Consider the following 21,840-nt stretch of genomic DNA (forward strand, 5'->3'; position numbering starts at 1 on the left):
ACTCGAGCGAGGAGCTGGGGGGAGGGGGGCGGAGGGGGAGGGGGGCGGAGGGGGGAGGGAGGTGCGAAATAATTCGTCGCGCACTGAATTCGGAATCTAGCGGTAAAAAAAACTGCAGCGACCTCGTCAACTGCGTTATTGGTGCCGTTCAGCTCCGGTGGGCAATTCGGCCAATCGAACAATTGGCCGCGCAGTGGACATAAGGGCGTAACTCCGTTTGCGAATGAACCCTGAAAAATATAACGTTTTACGTAAATCAGGGCTTACGCTGAAATGAAGATACGTTTATACATCGACAGAGCGACGAATTGTCTGTGCAGCCAGCCTAGGAGACCTATCCGCATTCACGATTTTGAAGGGAAAAATGGAAAAGAGAAAAAAACACGGTAGTGCACAACACTTGCACTTAGCACCAGCGTCGTTTTTTCGGAGGTTCCGAGGTAAATAATCGCTTTTTGTTGGCGCTCAATTAGCCCAAGCTACCGGGATGCCAATTTGATGGAACTTCATTGAATGTCCGCGTGGTTGCAAATCGAGAGAATTGGCAACGGTGCTTTCTGGCACTGGGTCAAAGACCGATCCGGTGCAGGTGACGAGAGTTTCCAGGCCTTGAATTAGATAGGCAGTGATGATTTCGAAAATCCGGAGCGCTCGTGCATCAGATGTGATTATTTTTCATGGTCCATGGGACATAGATTTTATTAACAGTGAAAAAAAAACCATGAAAAAAGGATAAAAATGAAAAGCAGTCCGTCTGTGAAGATATAACTGCTGTGGGACTGCGGAAAAATTGTTGCATTTTCCATGAAAGCGAAGGTTTCTCCACAATTTTACGCTTGAGTAGTTACGCCGTTTTAGGGGGATACATCGTCATCTTCTGGTCGAAGTATCACGGCGTCATGCGGTGTTTGAAAATTTCCGCCGCCGTTTTATTCTTTTACAGAGAAACTGTTCAACGATGCTGTCCGAAAATTTCACTGAATTTCCTTTGCGCTGCCGATAAAATTCAGTGAAATTTTCAAACAGATTCAACCAAGAATTTCTCTGAAAAAAAAAAAAGAAAAAAAAAAAAAAAAAAAAAAAAAAAAAAAAAAAAAAAAAAAAAGGCGACGGAGATGTTGAAACGTCGCGTGGCGCTAGTGATACTTTGGCCGGAGGGTCACGACGTATTGATGGCAAAACTACGAATAAACGGTACACTATGGATGTTGTTGGTTTCCGATCTACAAAAACATGTTGGCAGATTAGAGCATTGCAAAATTTAATGTCGATCAAGAATAGTTATTTCGATGGAAACATTCGATGGTAAAGCAAACTCTCTTGTCTAGACTCTTCTCTGAAATGTTGTTAGTTCCTCGATGCCTTTCCATTTACGATTTTTATGGTAGTTTGGAGTGGGACGGCTTTAAAAGGTGCTGCGCTGTGATTCAAAGGGCACTGAAACCAAAACGCCTTCAAATGTTCGGGTATGCGATGCGGACATCCCCCGAGCTGGTATAGTTGTATCCAGGCGCTATTATAGTAACTTCCCATGTTCGAACCTCAAGTTGGCGCGCTTGTTAGAACCGAACAAACAGTGTGAGGTCGGCTTTTCTGTTCTTACGGATAAATAACGTTGCTGCATTTTTTTAAAATGAAAATGAGTGTATTGAATTTCGAAATTAATTTTTAGTGTTGCTACCAAAGAAAATGTTCCACCGCAAAATGATGAGTCGATGCAGTGATACGTCTGGTCACCTGCTTAAAAAGAACGATGCATACCTACTGTGTTCATTGCATGGAAATATGGTCAGATTATGTTCGTTATGGGCTCTAATATGTGTTGATGAGCGAGCGTCAAAGTGCTAAATGCAAAGGTAGAAATTAAGTTTCTTCGGAAAAATACACTTGGAGAATTCAATTTTTCTTTAAATTATTAAGGGAGTTCACAGAAATTTAGAACTAAATTCCTCGACTTTATTAGGGACTTACTTCTCGATTTTGACATGATTCCCTAATTTGAGACAATACGGGAAGATAGGTGACATTTCCGAGATTATCCGTTCGGACTAGGAGATGTAAGCTGAAAATATGTGATTTTACACGTAAAAAATTCTGCTGCACTGATTTGCCCCACGGACATTCGCCTCGCCCTTTAGCTTGACTGAAAATTACGAGATGCTCCCAACAGATTGTGACGCCGAAAAACGCTATTATTTTAGTTGATCTCCGTCACACATTTATGGGATGTGCCGCTCATTCCTCCCAGAAATAAATTTCGCAATATCGACGGAAAAATGCGTCTTTTGACTTGGAAAGAGCGCTGTTCTGCCATGCTAAGGAAGAACGTCGTATGAACATTCGAGAGTTGCCAAATTTCCTTCAGTAAAATGTTTATTTTTGAGGAAAGTTATGAATATTTTCCCCTGAAATTTTCAGGAACTTTAGGTGAAATTGCAGACAACATTATCTGAAAAATTGGAAGAAAAATATTCATAAATTTACCAGGAAATTCGCGTTTTATAAATGGCGATTTGGCGACGCCTGCAGGTTTATACGACGTTTTTCCTTGGCACAGCATTATTGTGTGGCGTCATAATCTACGAGAAACACCCTGGACAGTGAAAATTTCGCTCAAGCAGTAGTGTGAATTCTCTGATCCTGCAAACAAGATTTTTAATTTACTCTCGGGTCCTTTGGATCTTTTCCCAGTTTTCCCTGACCTATATTCCCCTGAATTTTCCATACTTCCCCTGACTACAGCCACTTCGGCGTAGCTGAAGAATCAAATAGCATCATAAAATAGTCCAGAAATGAGAACTTCGAAAACTTATAAACTGTCTTCGGGTCCGTTATCTGCCAAGTTGGCTGCTGAAAGTTAGAATCGTTGACCCGGTCGCCGCGCCGGTCAGCGCGAAGTCGAGCCGTAAAAAGAGACAGGCAATTAATTGAGGAGCCAGCTCAAAGGGCCGCTGCCTGCAAGCGACTCTTGTTCGCCCTTTTCCGTTTCCGGGAATAACTCAAACTCACCGCGGGAAGTTTGTTTTTTGGCCACATTTTAAGCGAACTAGCGAGTGACCGCTAACCCCATTTCAACTCCTACACAGATGCCTCTCTTGTCAAAATTTAGGGGGCAAATTAAGAAATTAAGGTGGTGAATGAATGCGGTTGCCTCTTAGGCACCAGGATAAATCTGCCCTCCTTCGCTGAATAACAACGATATGATTTTGGGGTATCATCCCTCATCAAATTTATTTTTAAAATAAAATATAAGTCTCTTTTAGGTAAACTTATTTCTTGGGAGGAAAAAAACACTAAAAAATGACCCGAACTGTTCGTAACAAGGTGGAGAAATGGTGCTGGGTTCACGCCATTTCGCAGGTAAAAGAAAGCCAAGAAGTTCCAACAATTTTTTAATTAGAGCCAAAAAAAAGTGTTTGCTCTGATGAGTATCAGTACAAGTAACCCCCCCCCCCCCTCCCCCCAGTATTGTACTGATACTCATTAGAGCGAAATATTTTGTTGGCTCTAATAATTGAAAATTGTTCGGAACTTCTTGGCTTTTTTCCCCCGCAAAATGGTGTGGGCCGAGCACCATTTCTCCACCTTCAGGAGACCCTCAGGAGGCACATTATCAGAGTGGAGCGTTGAGATTGACCACAGGACGACAAATTAAATCCTTATGACACGATAAAACATTGAGGATTTCTGAATCTAGTGGAAGCTTTTCAGGTCCATTAATCGAAATCACTAGACCTCACCGTACATAAATGTGATATCTTGTTTGACATTTAAACTTGTTTCAAAGAATCTCGTACGGTTTGAGTGCGTATAGAATGTTGATTAAGTGCGTCAATTTTGACAAGAGTAATGCACACTAATTTCTCGCATATGAGACAATCCTAGAAGTTTGAAATACCTCAGCCGAATTCTCCGTAATTTTGATAAAAAAAATAGCATAAAGCGCTTCATTTTATGTATTTTTGACAGGTTTTTTGATCCACAATGCACGTACAACTGCCCTTGAAAAATTTTAGGAGCATGATTCCTCTCCTCCCTTCGAAAACTTCCGAGGAGAATAGGAAGCCGACGATGGGGATTCCGGAAGACAAGCCGCGATAGCGCATAGCGAATCTCTGACATTTGAAAAGAGCGAGCTATTTTCGGCGTCTTTATAAAGGCGTTTGTCCACTCTCCAGCTTTGCTTGCTGGCACCGAGGAACTTCCGTTTCGGAACCGAAGTTGAAATGAAAATAAAAAATTATTTTTCCGAGCCTAAATGACTTTCATTGCAAAAAAATGGCTCGAATTTTCGCAGTGCTCCCATTTCCCGGAACTAGTACCGAACTCCGGAACTTTTGGGATTTTCCTGGATTTTACTTGGAACTTTCGAAATTCCGGAAATGTTCCGGATCTTTTGCATTTTCTGGAACTTTCTTGGGACTTTTGAACAAATCTAAAAAGAATCTAAGGAACTTTTGATGAACATGGAATGGGAGCACTGAATTTTCGGTTGAGACAAATTTCCTATTGGGTAACAAATCAAACTGCTTAAGTCAAGTAGGTTTCTGCTTGATAAAAACAATTATATTGATGATTCAAGCTTCCTCTCCAGTTGCATGATTCAAATTAACTTTTTTTTTTTTGGCGGCAAAGTCAAAAATGTTTCTGCTTTGCTAAAATAGCTTTTTTTCCAGTGTACCCACATTGCTCCTGGAAACCGTGATTATGCCCGAAGCATTTGTTATAGTTACTCGTATTTGTCGCTGAAGACTGTCGGTTAGCTGAACCGGAATGCGGTTTCCATGACCGAAAAACTTCACTTACTCGCACCGAAATCTTCGGTGTCTCGCATGAACCGAAGTTTGATCCTTATAACCAAAGTCTCTTTCTTCTTCGAGGCGTTTTTCCACGGTAAAACACGAGAAAGTAGAGATAAATAATTTAAAAGTTGAAAGCAGCATCACAAACTCGAAATAGGAGGCCAAACAATCAGAGGTCTCCAGGCGGCGAGCTTGGAAGTTAGAAAACTTCCAGAGCCGTGCTTTCATGAACTTTACTGATGACACGGCTGAGAAAAAACACCTTATGAATATTCAGACGTTGCCAAATCCACCCTAATAAAATATTTATCTCGGTAAAAAATTATAGACATTTTCCCTTGAAATTTTGAGATAGTCTGGATCAAACTACGGATAAAGCTCTCCGAAAAATTTGAGGACGAGTATTCAAGAGTTTTCCTGAAAATGTGTATTTTATCGCATGAAATTTGGCAACACCCGAGGGCTTTTACGGGGTTCTTATTTAGTGTGATGGAATTGTGTTTGACCGCGATTTATCAGGGATTTAGTGCTCTCAAGTTCCAGGACTTCCGGGTGCCTCCGGATCGGGTTAGGCTTTGCGGTCGCAAATGGCGAGAATGATCGATTATCGATAATTCCCCATTTGAAACTATGGTAAAGAATCGATTATTGAGGCGTTCGTTGCGAACACCCTGTTTATCGATCCTTTTCCATGGGTTTAAATGGCAGATCAATCGATAAATCGCAAAGCACGCCGCGCCACCGAAAGGGTGGAGAAAGCTGATGGGCCGTCTCGGCGGGAAAAGGGAAAATCAATACGGGTTGTAGCTCAAAGCCCTCTAAGTTCCACGCACCCATAATTCAATCTCGCCCGGGTGGCGGTTTGTTTGTAAACAGTCTCGTGCCCCTGTTTTTCTACCCCTTAATAGCTCCGGTTATTTTGGCGCCCGCCGACGAGCCGACGGGACTGGACTAAGCGCTTTTTGCGAGGGATGATCCTTGACCTAGGGTACGTTGCGTGGGAGAGTCCGGCATTGTCATATTTCACTCGAACCACTCTTTGAAAGGACAGTGCACTGGAGATCGGGTTATCTGGAATGAAGTGGCGATCGGTGGTTTGAATCACGCTTTAGTTCGAATCAAGGATATTTCTGGGACATGATTAGGCGATATTTAAGAGGAACTTTAAATGAATCGCATTTAGCAAAAAGGAACCAGCACGATTGCAGTGTTGTAAAAATGTTGCCTCTTCGAAATTTTCTGAAAAAATCTCTCAGAATAGCAAACAGTTTTTGCTTCTCATCAAAGGTTTGTTAATTTCAAAGGAAAATGACGGTGTAAATTTTAATACTGTACATATATTGAGTATTTTTAAAAGGAAAGAAAAAGTTGCACAGTTTTGAAAACACAGTACGTAATCGCGTTAGTTCCTTTCGCTAGATGCGATCCAGATGTTTTTATGATTTTCTAGACATTGTTCATGACAATTTTATTTACAAAAATGTTATGATTTTTTCTCCTTAACTTTTTCATAAGAATGTCATTCCAAAAATACGGTAAAAATATTTTTACAAGCATTCTGCTAATATTTTATAAATGATTTTACGAAAAATATAAAAAAAATCAAACTAAAGTTTTACGGTATTTGAATTATTTTCAAGATTAATTTTGTAAGAAAAACTTAAAACTTGTATATATAAGAAAAACTTATAATTTCCAATTGTGTTGGAACGGATTATGAATTTGAAATATTTTCAAGATTGTCAGGACATTCTTGATGACAACGGTATTGAAAAAATGTTATGATTTGTTTCCCTGAAAATTTTATCACAAAAGTATTGTAAAAATATTTTTTTCCGAGTATTCTGTTGGAATTTTCTGTATGCTTCCATGAAAAAACTTATCAAAAAACACACTAAAATTTCATGATAATTGAATTACTTTCTATATTAATTTCGAACATTTTTAAGAAACGTTTAATTTCAAATTGTGTGTTCGCAAAGAAATTGAATAGCTACATTTAATTTACTACACATGCCATTATTAAGAACGTAACTTGAGCAAATATCCGTACAATGCACTGAGTAGCATCGTTTTTTAAGCAGAAAACCAAACATATTAACTCATCTCATTACCCTGCGATTGATCCTTTTCCTTGAATTTTACTTTTCTTTTGTATTTATTGCTGCAAGCTGCAACATTGCTGTATTCAGCTGCAACATTGCTGTATTCAGCTGCAACATTGCTGTATTCAGCTGCAAAGGAACTAAATTGTGTGTACAGAAGAGCCAAACTCATACTGTAGCGCTCGAAGTTGAGATTCGAATGTGGGAAGTTGCTTAGTAGCGCCTGGATGCAACTATACCAGCTCAAGGGATGTCCGCTTTGCATACCCGGACATTTGAAGGCGTTTTGGTTTGAGTTGCAATTGACGCCCATAGAAACACAGCTCTGCGTCTTCTGGAGCCGTGCAACTTCATCGACTCCTTATTTTGCGATCGACCCTTTTCTTTGAATAATTACACATACATTTTGACAATATTGATTTCGAGATTCAATACATTTATTTTTACTTCAAACAAAGATGACAAAAAAACTAATTGACGTCGAAAAGAACTATGCTGCACGTGCTCTCTATGGACATAGTTCTCTTTGCCATAAGTATGTCCAATTGGTCTGAACAACGGAGCTATAACCTCGCTCATACCCTTAGTTTGTACTAAAAGGCGCTCGAAGTTGAGGTTTGAACATGAGAAGTTACTAATATCGCCCGAATGCAACTATACCAGCTCGACGGATGTCCGTATTGCATATCCGAACAAATGAAGGCGTTTGAGTTTAAGTTACCTTTGGCGCACTTAGGATCACAGGGACTTGCACTACCATAAAAAAACTTGTCGTCGTAAAATGAATGGTGCGTCAGAGAGGAGATAAAAAGGCATCGAGAGACCAACAATGCTTCTGAGAGGAGTCTAGGCAAGAGCAAGCGCTTTGCCGTCGAATCTTTTCATCGAAACAACGATTCCTGGTCTGAAATTAAATCTTTTGCCACTTCATAGTGCAGGCACCCAAAAAAATAATGCCCTAATCTGACAACAGAGTTCGGCGGATATCCAAGTCCTTTAATTTTGATGAACTCACAAAGGAAAAACCAAAACACCGCATTATTGATAAACAAATGATGGGATTCCTCTTGCTGTGCCGGATGATTAAAAAAAAAAAAAAAAAAAAAAAAAAAAAAAAAAAAAAAAAAAATTAAACGCGAAAACAATGCTGAGAGCAATTCAAAATACGGCTTGAGGTTTGCATAATAACTGAGGACCCATCTAGTACCTATCATGATTTACTTTCTATCCATCGGCTGTTAGAATATGTACATTCAACACAATTTTTTAATTTAGAATTTATTGAGCGGTTAAAAATATATTTTTGTTTCAGGCTGACCAAGGGTGCAGAATCGTTCAAGCTCTCTCGTATTCTTGCGCCTACCCACTGGCTTTCCACAAAACATCCGATTTCAAAAGTGAAGACCTTAGTGTACTTTGGTTTTCAACTTAAGACTCCAAAAAATTGTCCACATTTTTGCGCACCCCATTGGCACGTAATTGAGCATTTTTTGCACGCCGGGCTAACAATTAACTTGTTGAGTATTTTTTCCTATTCCAAACATCTTCCATAAGAAATACTCAAGAAAAGAAACATGAGACTTTTTAACCATAAAAAATCCAAAGAATATTGCAGCCATATACTTTTAGATTTTCATTTATGACAATTCTCTCCTATTTTTCATCAATTGCAGCTGAAAAGAGTTTTAACTATAGTCATTTTCACTCTAAATTCAGCCGTACACACAACATCAACCCCTACTCAGAGTTCTCTCTGTGTCATTGAAATTATGGGAAGGGAAAGTAGAGATGAGAGAGAACGAGGGGTAAAGTTCAGCTCCTATCAAATGTGAGAAACACTTCCTTGATACATAATCGAAAATCGGAGTTTGCTTACTTTTCGAAATAAGTAAACAATCAACAGATTGCGCGTGATAGCACGGGTTGCCTACCCTGCTGGGCAAGAGCCACCTAACTACAGTCAAATTCTAATATGTAGATATTCGGTTTTTGCTTAACTTCTTCAACTGTTCGAGAGCTCTCTCAACGAGGTTAAGGTGAGCAGTTTGAAGTGCGGCTCAAAATGACGATGATAATAGAGATGCGACTCGGAGTTACGGCAATGCTCCGACGGGAATTTTCTCAAAATTAAAACCCTTCTCCGCACGAAATACGATTCTGCTTCAGAAATGATTTCAGCTGAATTTTAGAAAGTTGGGGGGGGGGGGGATTCAATTTAAGATGAGCCGCTATACATACTGTAAAACTTTGTGAACAGAGTAGGTAATGTTGGTTTTCATTTTTATATGTGCACGATTAAAAGCGCAGAAATGTGTCGCGAAGTTAACTATTTGCTCAGATTCTTTTATCTATGTTAAAGATCCTTAAACCTCCATTAGTCACACGGAGCCTCCTTGAAAAAGGACCTGATTAAAGAAAGAACACGATCTCAGTGCTAGCTCCGACCGGGGAAAAAGGGCCAAAAGCAACCAAGAGGAAAACAACTTTTTCTTTCGGCCCACCCTATGGGTTTTCCTCCCCTCTTCTATTCAAAAAAGTGCCACGTGTAAAAATTATTCTCCGCAGTTTCCAAAAATGTGTTGCCTTAGGATCATTGGACCTTGCGAACAATTATGAATATGACAGTAATATTTTGAACAAATACATTTTAAAAATCCCCCAAAAATTTCTGACTGCTGACTGAACGCTGTGCCTGATAATGAAAAAAAAAAAAAATTAAACCGGTTTTGGTAAACAAACTAAAAATTGTGGCAAATAGTTAACTACACAACGGCAGGGTGCCAAGTTTTTTCTAATTATTACAGAATTGACTTTCCCATGAATATTCGAGGCTTTAGCATTAAAAATTCCCTACATTTTAAATATTTTCGCGGCATAATTTCTCATTGGAGTGTTTTTCACAATTTCTACATTTTTAACGCAGTCTCTAGAAATAAAAAATAAGTGAATGTTCCGGTTTGCAGAAAAATTTCCAAAATTCTCCGGCAAAATGTATTAGCCTTTCCTTACATTTTCACCGCTGGAAAAAGTTCCCCGGCTATTCCAGGTTTCCCATACTTTTTAAGTACTTGTTACCCTGTGAGCAGATACCTGCGCCGGTAATTCGTCACATAAAAAATTGAACACGAACATTACACAAACATAAGACAACTTACCTATGATAAAATCCATTAAAATTTTCTTTGACGAGGTTTTTAGCATTTTTTGGGGAAAAAGTTCCCGGCTTTTCCAGGGTTCCCTAACTTTTTCAGCATTGTCACCCTGTAAGCAGATACCTGTGCCGGTGGTTCTTCACATAAAAAATTACACCCCAACATTACACAGACATCGTACAATTACGAAAAAATCCAAAAAATTTTCTTTAACGAGTTTTCTTCGTTTTTCTTTGCGAAAAAGTTCCCCGGCTTTCCAAGGTTTCCCTAACTTTTTAGGTACTTGTCGACCTATAGGCGGCTGTATGCGCCTGGATTCGTCACAAAAAAAAATTGAACACAAACATTACCCAGATATCAGACAAATTAAATTTTTTTAAAAACGAGTTTCTTTCGCAGTTCCGTGCGAAAAAAATCCCCGGCTTTTCTAAGTTTCTCTAATTTGTTAAGTCTTTGTCACCCTATGAGCAGACACCTGCGCCTGTAATTCGTCACATACACTGGAAAAAAAAAAGAAAAAAAAAAAGAGAAAAAACCACATTGGATCTAGAGTCCAGACTCTTAAAAACATCGACAAGAATAAGTGCTCTTGATTTAATCAGAATCTAGCTTAAATCAAGAACCAAGCCTCTCAATTTAAGCGGATTTCGTTTTGATTCAAGCAAAAATCCGATTGAATCAAGAGTATTTTTTCTAGTCAATGTTTTCAAGAGTCTGGACTCTAGATCCAATGTGGTTTTTTTTTCCAGTGTAAAAACTAGACCCAAACATTACACATACATCAGACAGTGACGAAAAAACCATTAAAATTTACTTGAAGCGAATTTTTTTCGCGTTTTTCGCGAGCGTGGCGCCTCTCGGCGCGGCGGAGGTGCGATTGATAAGCGGCTCACTCACCTTCTGATAAGACTGCTCGGGCTGGGTTCGGCGGTAATCCAGACACGTGTTGGGCGTTATCACGACGCGACTCTCTCGGCGCTGCGCTGCACTATCCGCGGGCGTGGGTTCCGCTGCGAATCTACAGGACGACTGGAGGCGCCCCAACGCATTCCGGCGTCGACGGCTCAACATGTGGCCGCGCGCGCGTCCAGACTCCGCCCCCCGGATTTTCCGCAGCTTTTTCTTTGTCCCGTCGCGCGCTTTGTCCTTGTCTACGCGCCGGGACGCTCTGGTTTAGGGATTTTCTGTGTGGTTCGGAGATCTTCTGTCTGGTTCGGGACCTTCTCAGGGCTAGGGATGGCGATTTTTTCGAATAAATCGATTCCGGCAAAACGATTTGATATTCGGTGGTTCGGGACCTTCCCAGGTCTAGGGATGGCGATTTCTTCGAATAAATCGATTCCGGCAAAACGATTTGATATTCGGTAGATTCGGGACCTTCCCAAGTCTAGGGATGGCGATTTTTTAGAATAAATCGATTCCGGCAAAACATTTGATATTCGGTGGTTCGGGGATCTCCTATCTGGTTCGGGGATCTTCTGTCTGGTTCGGGACCTTCCCAGGCCTAGGGATGGCGATTTTTTCGATTAAATAGATTCCGGCAAAACGATTTGATATTCGCGGTAGTTCGGGGATCTTAGGTCTGGTTCGGGACCTTCCCACGCCTAGGGATGGCGATTTTTTCGAAGAAATCGATTCCGACAAAACGATTTGATATTCGGTTAAAAATCGGACGGAGAAAATCGATTTCAGAAAAAATCTATTTTTTTCGAAATCGATTTTTAAAACACTAGAAAATCCAAGTTCGGTGCCAAAAATAGAGTTGCTATTGAGACTGAACTTGAAATCGATCCGATGTTAAAATCGGATGGAAAAATATCGATTTCGGGAAAAATCGATTTTTTTGACATCGATTTTCAAAACGCTTAAATGTCCAAGTTCGGCGCCAAAAACATTGTTACTACTAAAACTGAACTTGAGATGAAACTCGGGTTTCGAAGAACCTAAGCCTTATGTGACATATCAACGTCGGAAAGTTCGATTTTTTTCAATAATTCGATTTCGACTCGAAAAATCGATTCCTGTTTTTGATCGATCTCGAAAAATCGATTCAGATTTTTGGTCGACCTCGAAAAATCGATTCCTATTTTTGATCGATCTCGAAAAATCGATTCAATTTAATCGATATTTTGGCGTAAAAAATCGATTAAAATCGGCATCCCTGCAGTGCGTATAGACCCTCCCGGACCGTTGGACGAGAGACATGCAAGGGTGCGTGGAATGTGGAGAGAAGCTAGTGCGGAAAATTTTAAGCATGTAATTGGCAGATTTTTGGGAGAAATTTTTAAAACTAAAAGAAAATGAGGGAAGGATGGGGCGGTTCTTGCACTTCGCTCGGATCATAGGATGTAAGGGTGCAGGTAACGTGAAACAAAGCTGATGAAATTTTTTTTTGTTTGAAAATTGCGGTTTTTTAAATTGTTAAGGGGGAGAGGGTAAATGGTAATTTGGGGTAATTTTTTAAAATTAACAGAATGTGAAGGAAGGAGGGGGACTGTTCTTCTGCAACCCTCCCGGATTATCAGGTAAGGGTGCGGGTAACGTAGAATGAAGCCGATAACATTATTTTTGATTTTAAAATTGCTTTTTTAAAAAAAAAAAAAAAAAAAAAAAAAAAAAAAAAAAACTTTGAGGGGGAGGGGATAATTTGGGGTCATTTTTTAAAATTAACCGGACATGAAGAAAGGAGGGGAACGGTTGTTCTTGCGACCCTCCCGGATCATTGGATAAGGGTGCAGGTAACGTAGAAGCTAATAACATTATTCTTGGTTTGGAAATTGCGTTTTTTTTAAAAAAAATGTTAAGGAGGCGGGGGTAATTTTTTAAATTAACAGAAGAGGAAGGAAAGAGGAGTTACGGTTGTTCCTGACCTTCCCCGATCATTGGATAAGGTTGCTGGGAATGTGGCAAGAAGTTGCTGAAGGATTTTTATCCGTTTGGAAATTGGGGATTTTCGGGTGGTTTTGGATAATTTGTTTAAATGAACAGAATCAAAGGAATTTGATTACCATATAAAATCTGGGAAAAATTTGCTTGTTCTCAAAATTCATGAGTTTTTAAGTATTTATTGAAGACTTAAATTTATTTATTGAGGAATGATTTTTCTGATGGTGTTAACAGTATGTAAAGTACATGTTATATAACTGTTCTCAAACAAGAATACAATATGACGACAAAAGCAGAGATTTTTAGACACTCAGGGTCTCCGTAATTTCTTCATTTTCCGATTCCCTGCTTTTTTCGCTTTTCCCTGACTCTAAAATTTTCTGAATAGGTACCTTACCTTCAAACAAAACTTCCAATCATTTTTTTTCTCTTTTAATTATTCTAACTTTTCCTAAACACTGCTCCCATACGTAAGTCCCTGACTTTTCCAGATTGCTGAGAATTCCCTGACTTTCCAGGTTTTCTTGACTGCTGGAAAGTCTGAGCAGTACATTGAGAAATGTGTTTTTCTAGCTTCATCGATAATATCCCAGAATCTCTAAAATGTGGATATGCCAGTTTGAACAACGTTTGTTTTAGTAAAAGTAATCGACGAATTGGAAAAGTACCATAGAGATTTTCGCAAAATAATGTGAAGAATGTTCAAAGAAATTTTACAGAAAGTCTATGCACGATTTTCACCTGAGCCATGATTCTGATCGTCAAATTGTTTCTATGGACTCCAAAAACCTGAGATCCATTGAATTTTTTTTTGGGCATGAATTATACTGCCTAAAAAATTTAAAAACTGAAGCTCTGGTTATTAAGAGGAATAAATAGACGACTATCTTTCATCTACTCCAAGAATGAAGGACCTTCCATCAACAGTAACTCTAGAAGAAACAAATTTATGGAAGCAAAGTAACACCTCAACCAGGAAACCGAGTCTTGCTATTCTCTTAGAGATATGAACATGGATTTTGTCAAGCAAATCCTAAAACCTTATCTCTAGAGAAGCTCACGAGGGGTAGGTCTTCTAGCAGAGAACATTCTAGAAGAGCTACCTCTAGGAAATTTTGAAATTTTCACCCTTCTGATTGCAATGAGAACATATTTTAACATACTTAAGAAGGGGAAAAACATGCTGGATAGTATTCTTTTGTAAACTTTCTGATACATAGAATAATTGTACGGTAAACCAACACCTGATCCTTCTGGATTTAAACTTCTATGGTTGAAAAAGTCCAATAAACAAGAATGAGAACAATTTGTCCTGAACTGAAAGGAAATATCAATTTCTTATGGTGCCTTAGCTTTGTAGAATATTTGTTGAACTATATTACAAGATACGCCAACTGCAGGTTATCTATTTTTGGAAGCTCCCACTGGGAAGCGTTTCAACTAAAATCTGGTCTTCAATTCTCAGCCTATGAGAATTTTTCAAAAAATGATACATACTTCCATGAAAGCTATGAACTTAACAATATTTTTTTATTCACACTTTACGGTAACAAAAGCGCCAGTCATAAAACTTAGATTTAGAAGCTGAACACGAGAGAATCTTATCAGTATATATGAAATTCTACTAGCCAAAAGGATCTGTTGATCAGATTAGCGCCTTTTCCGCAACGGGGATTCAGCGCTTGAGGAGATCCGAAATCTTTTCCGATGCATCTGGCAACTTTGACACGTTTTTAGGAAGGAAATGATGGAGGAAGAGCCGCAAACTTTCACTGAAAAGTTTCAGCTTTGGAGCTTTTGAAATCCGAACAAAAACATCGGTAACCTTATCATCCAAGTCTGCCAATAGAATTATAGATAGGAGCTGCCGCGAAAACTTTAACCCTGCCTCATCCAAGTCGGTGAAATGCAGCACCTGTGGCACGAAGCAAGCGAATAATTTTAAAAAACTTTTCCTGCCCAATAAGATGAAAAAAATCTAAGTCATTGTAAGAATTTTCCTCATAATTTTTAATTAATTTACCCATGAGTTTTTAGGATAGATAATCTAACGCTCGGCAAAACCTTCGAGCAATTTGCCAGAAAATTTCAATCACTATCGCAGCGCACTCGTATGATGGTTGATGGTCAGTTTCAACACTCATGGTAAAATGTTGATTACTTTTCTTCACAATATTAGATTCACTGAAACAAAAATAGTATCTGCAATGCTCTTACCTTCAGAATAGAAATAGGAATAGCTTTAGCTAGGAACAGATGGGCTAAAAACTTGGCAAAATCGCTGATCTGAACAGAGGACATGGAGTTCAAATCCTCAAATTTGTCCCACAAAGTTTACTGGATGTTCAGCTGAAAAAATCAGGAAGAGGTGAAAAAACTGCTAACTGTATTAACCAAAAATTGAGAGAGGAATATTTTGAAAAAAAATTATGCAGGTGTTGCCTTCTCAAACTGAATATTTCTTCGAATTATTTAAAAAACTGAACTTTTCTGTTTCGTAATTGGGTAAAACCATAGTTCTACGTTGGAAAAATTTGAAGCAAATGACTAATGTAATGTCACCAAACAGATGGAGTCTATTAAAATTAGATGAAAAAGTACCATACCTCTTTACGCACTAAAATGAGTAGATACGATGTTCAACAAATTTCTACAAGTAGGTGGATCACTTCTGCTGTATCTCATGACAATGCTCTGATGAAATTAATTTCAAAGACTCCATTCAATGAAAAAAATAATTCCATCAAAAATGGACGGGGGTCTAGATTTTTTTCTTCCTTTTTACTTGTTAATTTTTGACCATGAATATTATCTTGCTTTTGGTTGATAGCTTCAGTTTGTTGACTGGTTTTTTTTTTTTTTTTTTTTTTTTTTTTTTTTTTTTGTAATCTCCAATAGGTAGTAAAATCCCCTGTCAGGGATTGCAAGAAAGAACCAGTCAATAACATGCTACCCAATAAAAAAAAAACCTATCATGAACTATTCATGACAGAATTCAAATCAACGGCTTTTGTTTAATCTTTCAAATGAAACAACAACTGAACCTTTAACTGGCTTAGTTTGAGTGCTCAGCCAATAGGAAGCGCTTATTTATTTCAACCTGCCTTTAGAATTTTAATATCATAACCTTGGGTGCGCCACCAATTAATAGACATTGTATTTTTTACCCCAAACACAGACTGACAGCTGAGCGCTTCTCTAATACAAACGTATTAGAACTGTTCTGCTTGTTTTGTGTTATTCCATATGCTTTTTGGCAGCCGACGTGTACTTAATAATTGAGTTATTTACCTGATACTTTCAACCAGCCTCACCAAAATGCCGAGCTAGGTGGGCATATTACACGTTAAACTGCCTTTCTTGCAATAAACTATGAACAACAACACGCAAAATCTCCTGCTCCTGCGAACCTTTTAGACCAAGGTGAAGCAGTTTCTCAAAAGCGTCCAAGTGATCCTAAAAACAAAAAATTCAAAGACGAATATGTTTTAAATAAAGTTTAAAAAAAGTTAAATCGATGTTATTTAAAAAACTGAGCCAAAATGTGTCCTTCATTTTTCTCTGATTGATTCCTTGTGGTATTGTTTTTGCATTGTTTTAGAGAATAGCTTCACTCAACTATTGTTAGGACTTCAATTCAACACAATAGGAATAGAGACATGGTTTTCCAATACAATTTTGAAAAATTCTCTGACTGACGTTACTTTGATGACATACAAATGTTACATTTGTGTATTGTGAATGAAATTTTTTGAAATAAAGAGAGTTGAAAAAAATGAGAAAAACAAAAGTACCTCAGCGGTCATCAGGATACAAACTATGTGTTGCCTAGTGTCAGTGTTCATTCGCTGTTTCCGAGTCAGTTGTAAAATCTCACTGCTGAACTGTGGCTCAGTATTCAATGTAACGGACTTGTCAGGATTTTGAGGTAAGCGCCTGTCTGTGCAGATCCTATGATCCAAGATCCACCATCGACCTCTTTGTTCAGCTGCAAAAAAAAGAAAAAAAAATTGATTATAGTAGAAGAAAAATCCTTAAATATTGTGATGTATATTCAGACTCGGCAATCACATATATCGTCTCTTTAATTTGAATTTTAGCACACTTTGCCTTTGGTTGAATGCTATACTCAGATTACGTACAGATAATTAAAACAAATTTCATTTTACGGGCAAGTTTGACTTCACCAGAAATTCGGAATAGAAGTTAAGCCAAAAGTTTCTCAAGTCATCCAAGGTGATTTTAGTTCTGAGTTATATTTCGATGGTGTAAGTCCGCAATCACATGATTCCGTTTGCGACGTTGCAGACTTCCTGTCATACTTTGTTTTTTACACAGAAAACTACTCAACAGCAATTCTTTAAAACTGCCGTGATTTTTCTTCTCTGTGCGAAGAAAATTCTACGTAAACTTCAAGGAATGATGTAAATTTGTTCCTCTTTAAAAAAATAACATAGAGGCAGAGATTTTCAGACACCGCAAACGGGTTATGTATTGCCGACTTGCACTGTCGATTTGCCAACTTCAATTATATTTTTGACTAACTTCTTCAATCTTTCTGAAGGTGTTTCTAAATGTTTTCAATACAATACATTTCTTAAAAAGGGGGTTCCATTGCTTTTCCTACATGATACTGAGAAAAATCTTCGAGGTAGGTATCTAAGAAAATTTGAATGAGGCTGCTCAGTTAAACATAAAATGATTTGTTGAGTTTTATGCCATTTTTATGTTAACTTCTAGCATTAAACAGGTCCCAATCAGCAGGATCAGCATAGTTAAGTCAGATAGAAATTAAGAAGGGCATTTTATGGCAGTATGATGAGCGCTACTCCGCTACTCTCCAAGTAATTCACATTTGTATTGGCAGGCATATACACAGAAAAAAATACAGAAGGTGGAAGCAAGGGAGGGATGTACATTCCTACACCAAAACAAACTAACACTGGTGTATTGAAAATCGTAACAAAGTTGGATTAAGTTGGCTTGAGGCAGCTTCTACCCTGTCTGAAGCCTCACTCTCATTGGCTGATAGGATGACGTACAACTACACATCACGGCTGATTCTATTGGTGACTGCCTTGCCACCACTTTCTGTATTTTCTCTATGAGGTATCCAGAGGATAAGATGAAGCATTTGGATGTGCTGCTTCGAATTCACTGAACACATTCTGCACTTAAAAATCAATGGAATCAATTTAATGGCCAAAAATCAAGAATGCAAGCCCAATGCAGTCTAAAAATTGATGTTATTTGTAGCTTGATAACTGTTGAAGTTATGCATTTGAAAAGTTTTTGCCTACATTGTTACAAATCATCATCGCCATGCTTCTAAAAAGTTTTGAATAAATTCTAAAAATTAGACTTGCCTTTATGTAGAATAGAGTCTCTGTAAGAGAACTCTTAAAATTGACTTACTTGTTTAGCTATAGAAAGCATACTCCCTTCTGCAAGTCCATTGGTAAGTCCTTTATTTTTGCCAGTTTCTTCAAGTTTTTCCTAAAAAAACAAAAACAAAAAAAACCTAAATTCAATCCTGGAAAGGTGGGAAAGTTTCAATCAGGAAACATTTTTCTGAGAAGATAAAATTGGCTCTTATCATTTTAACACTTAAGTTTAACTGTAAGAGTTGTAGGTTCTTCAACTTGGCAAAATGTTGAAAAATGCAAAATTCTCATTCGAGTTTAGGGCCTGTCATTCAACCTTTGTTGTAAAACTTAGAACCGTTAGGCCAAGTCCTTTGAAAAGTTTTGTATTTTTGATTCATTCATTAAGCTGAATTATATCACACACCTTAATGATAAGCTGAAGTGAATTATCCTGCCAACTAATTATATAGGACATGATGTATGCCTACGAATCTAAAAAAGACCTTGAAAATAGAGCTATCTGTTAGTACCTTACCTAAAGAAGACAGAACTGAAAGAAAAATTAGCTGAAAGTATAAAATCCAATCCATCTTCCTTAAATGCCTTAGGGATGCTCTTCTGTTTCTTCTTGTTCACACATTTAAACATTCTATGTTCACACATTATTACACCAAAATCAAAGATAGAAAAAAACTCTCGTGCATAAATAGTCAAGGTTACTTACATCTTAGGGAAAGCCGGGAAAACTGAGGGGACAGCATTCCTCTTGATTTTTCTGAGGCCCTCATTGGTAAAATAAAAATCAGAATCAGTAAAATGACAGGAGCAGACCCTAGCATCAGCATCACTTGCAGGATTATAGTTAGCTCGTCTCAGTGCCTGAAGCCAGGAACTACGCTGAGGTTCTTTACCGGGAATCCTGCGGAAGGAAAATACCATGAGTATCTGGTGAATTGGGCTTGTGATAGGTATTTATGCTTAGAAATTTGATTTAATGCAAATAATAATGTTTCATGCACATCATCCGAGCCCTGAACCTGATCAAAATAAACTTTAGAGACCATATATTTAAGCTATTTATTTCATTTGATGTTACATCAGAGGTGTTATCATTATCAACATCATCTACGGTTACCTACCTATGTCAAAGTTTAGTCATACCTTTGACATTCATCCAGGCAGAATCTCGGTCATTCACATTTTTCTGGAAATCATACTCGAAATTCAAACCATTGAAAAGACAAAAAACTCATCAAATATTTTTGTATGTACCTGTGAAATGATATTTTGGAATTGGAAGCATCAGAAGTAGAGGCAGTCGACCGGCTCTCAGTTTTGCACTTAGTTCTGTTTGCACATCCAAATGCAACACAAACAGGCATTTGGAACAGCCAATCTAGAACTACATAACAAAAAAGATTAACAAAAAAGTTTTTAGCATATTTAATACTTTTTCTTTACAAATTTTACCACAAAACCCGAAAATTGTGCGGCTTGCTCAATGCTTGATAGCGTCTTGTTTACATGTGACTGGAGCCCCAATGTAAATTCGGAGGTTACAGCGCGTCATCAATGGATGACTGTTGCTGCTTGCAAATTCAGTTGAAACGGCCGCCGCGCATACCGGGTACCCAGTGTCTGTAGGTTAAAATGTCTTTGGGTTTCAGCAACTTGCTTTGAAGACTTTTTGGATTTTTTCTCCTTCCTCAGTGCATTCGTTGTTCTTTGCATAACACTACTATAATCTCAAACTTTTTGGGATTCTTTTTAAACCTTTTGCCTTCAAAAGATTTAGGGGCATTCATTTTGATTTAAATCTGATGCATGAGGCACACTTGTCGCAATTAAGTTCTTCAGTTAAGGTATACAATTACCTTATTTTGGGATGACAACTGTTGTCCAGTGGTAAAATCACAAATTAAGTAAAAAAGAAGAATAAAATGATTAATCATACTTGGAAACACGAAGAGAAATAGTGCAATAAGCAAAAATTGCAGTCAAAATTGGCACATGGTCTAAACAGACTGTAAACATAAACATAACGACATAACCTCACTTTATGAAGGTTTGTCTCGCTCATTGTTCCCAGAAATAACAGTCCAAAACTTCAGACAGTTAAGAACTGCATACGGAAAAAGCAAACTCGGAAAGAATTTTATACCGACAATCAATTTTTTTCATTTCACAAATCAAAGAATCATTCACATAACGCATTAATAAACTAATTTAGATTATGTAAATTTCTCAATTGAAAGTTTCATTTATGATTCGTAGAGGGGTACACCTGCGCCGCTTTTAAGCGGGTAATATGAATCACTTTTAAAGCCTTCGCAAAGAGTTGCTGGCGCCATCAGCAATCAGCATACAAGCGCGCCTGATCATGACCTAATCAGAACGAAGGTTGATTTTTCAGTATCGCGTAGATCATACCAGTCGATGTGACTACGCTCTAGACGGATCTGCTGAAATTCCACGGCGTATGTAGGTAATGAAAGCAGTGTTACCTTTCGGTCAAATTAAAAAAAAAAATAGGTCCTATTCATATCAAATCGTATCATGCTTTGGCAAAATTATCTTGCACATCCCCTATGTCTTTTCTGGCTCTTCTTCATCCTTCATCCCAGCGTAGCCCTTATATGAAGGCATGAACAGATATTTTTCGGGGTCTTTCTCCAATCTTTAGACCCGTGTACACTCATAATACCCCTTCAATTCTTGATAGGTGCTCACAGTTTATTCCTACATTTACCAGTGTAATAGATCTTTTACCTATAAAAATTTCTTATCTTCAATTTTCTTGCCAATTCTCCAAAGTGTCTTATAAATTAATGTCTTGCCTTTTGCAAGATTACCTGCCCTTTAAAATACCTACATTACAATCATGATGTTTCGGTTATACTTAACAGAAAAAAATAAGTCTGCTCGAATAATATGTAGCTGACATGACATTTCGTGGACTTACAGACTCAGTACAAAATGATAATTGTTTATTTTTCAAATTTATTAGCTTGAATCTATGTAGGGTCGTAAATGGGTACGGATGCCAATGATAATATTATTCACTTTTGATCATTTGTATCAAGTCTCTAAAAATACTGAAAACGAAACTGGTGACACTACTATTCCAATTATGGTAAAAGCCATGATAAAAGCGCTTGATTCAAATTATTCAGGGTTGGAAGCATGAAAAATTTGGACTCTCAGTTCACTGGAAAGTGAAAAAGTTACAACTTGTTTCAGATTTGGCTAGCAATTTCTTTTGGGACTTTCCTCTTTTTTTTTTACAGGTGTAATGCACTGCCGTGCTAAGGAAAAACGCTGCATGAACCTTCAGGCGTTGCCAAATTGTCTTTGATAAAACACGGATTCCCTGGTAAACTTAGGGATATTTTTCTTCCAAATTTTCAGAGATTTTTGTTCGTATTTTGATCTAAAGTTCCTGAAAATTTCAAGGAAAAATATTCATTATTTCCCTCAAGAATAAACGTTTTATCAACTCTCGAATGTCCATACAGCATTCTTCCTTAGC

At 38.0% G+C, this 21,840-nt stretch overlaps 1 protein-coding gene across 2 annotated transcripts; it reads right to left on the bottom strand.

Annotated features, from left to right (window-relative positions):
• Positions 1-12,667: 12,667 nt before the first annotated feature.
• Positions 12,668-21,728, bottom strand: LOC140224871 (THAP domain-containing protein 1 B-like). Of its 2 annotated transcripts, none has more exons than XM_072301742.1 (8): positions 20,266-21,728; positions 19,584-19,713; positions 19,036-19,230; positions 18,361-18,441; positions 16,740-16,933; positions 16,237-16,401; positions 15,163-15,294; positions 12,668-14,860 (listed from the first exon to the last, which is right to left on the bottom strand). In XM_072301742.1, the coding sequence occupies exons 2-4, from the start codon at positions 19,691-19,693 to the stop codon at positions 18,369-18,371; spliced, it is 378 nt and encodes a 125-aa protein (XP_072157843.1). In that variant the 5' UTR covers positions 19,694-19,713; positions 20,266-21,728; the 3' UTR covers positions 12,668-14,860; positions 15,163-15,294; positions 16,237-16,401; positions 16,740-16,933; positions 18,361-18,368. The 2 variants fall into 2 exon arrangements, with proteins under 2 accessions (XP_072157843.1, XP_072157842.1); XM_072301741.1 differs by having other exon boundaries at positions 20,186-21,728.
• Positions 21,729-21,840: the final 112 nt, after the last annotated feature.

The sequence above is a fragment of the Bemisia tabaci genome, chromosome 6 (genome assembly GCF_918797505.1).
Source record: "Bemisia tabaci chromosome 6, PGI_BMITA_v3".
NCBI lineage: Eukaryota > Metazoa > Arthropoda > Insecta > Hemiptera > Aleyrodidae > Bemisia > Bemisia tabaci.

What these genes read in the sequence shown, in the direction of transcription:
- LOC140224871 (XM_072301742.1), bottom strand. Translation starts at nt 19,693, where the DNA reads ATGCCTGTTTGTGTTGCATTTGGATGTGCAAACAGAACTAAGTGCAAA. An exon ending in TCCAAAATATCATTTCACAG is followed by an intron (nt 19,231 to 19,583) that starts GTACATACAAAA and finishes TTCCTTCCGCAG; the next exon opens with GATTCCCGGTAAAGAACCTC. An exon ending in TTCCCGGCTTTCCCTAAGAT is followed by an intron (nt 18,442 to 19,035) that starts GTAAGTAACCTT and finishes TTGTTTTTTTAG; the next exon opens with GAAAAACTTGAAGAAACTGG.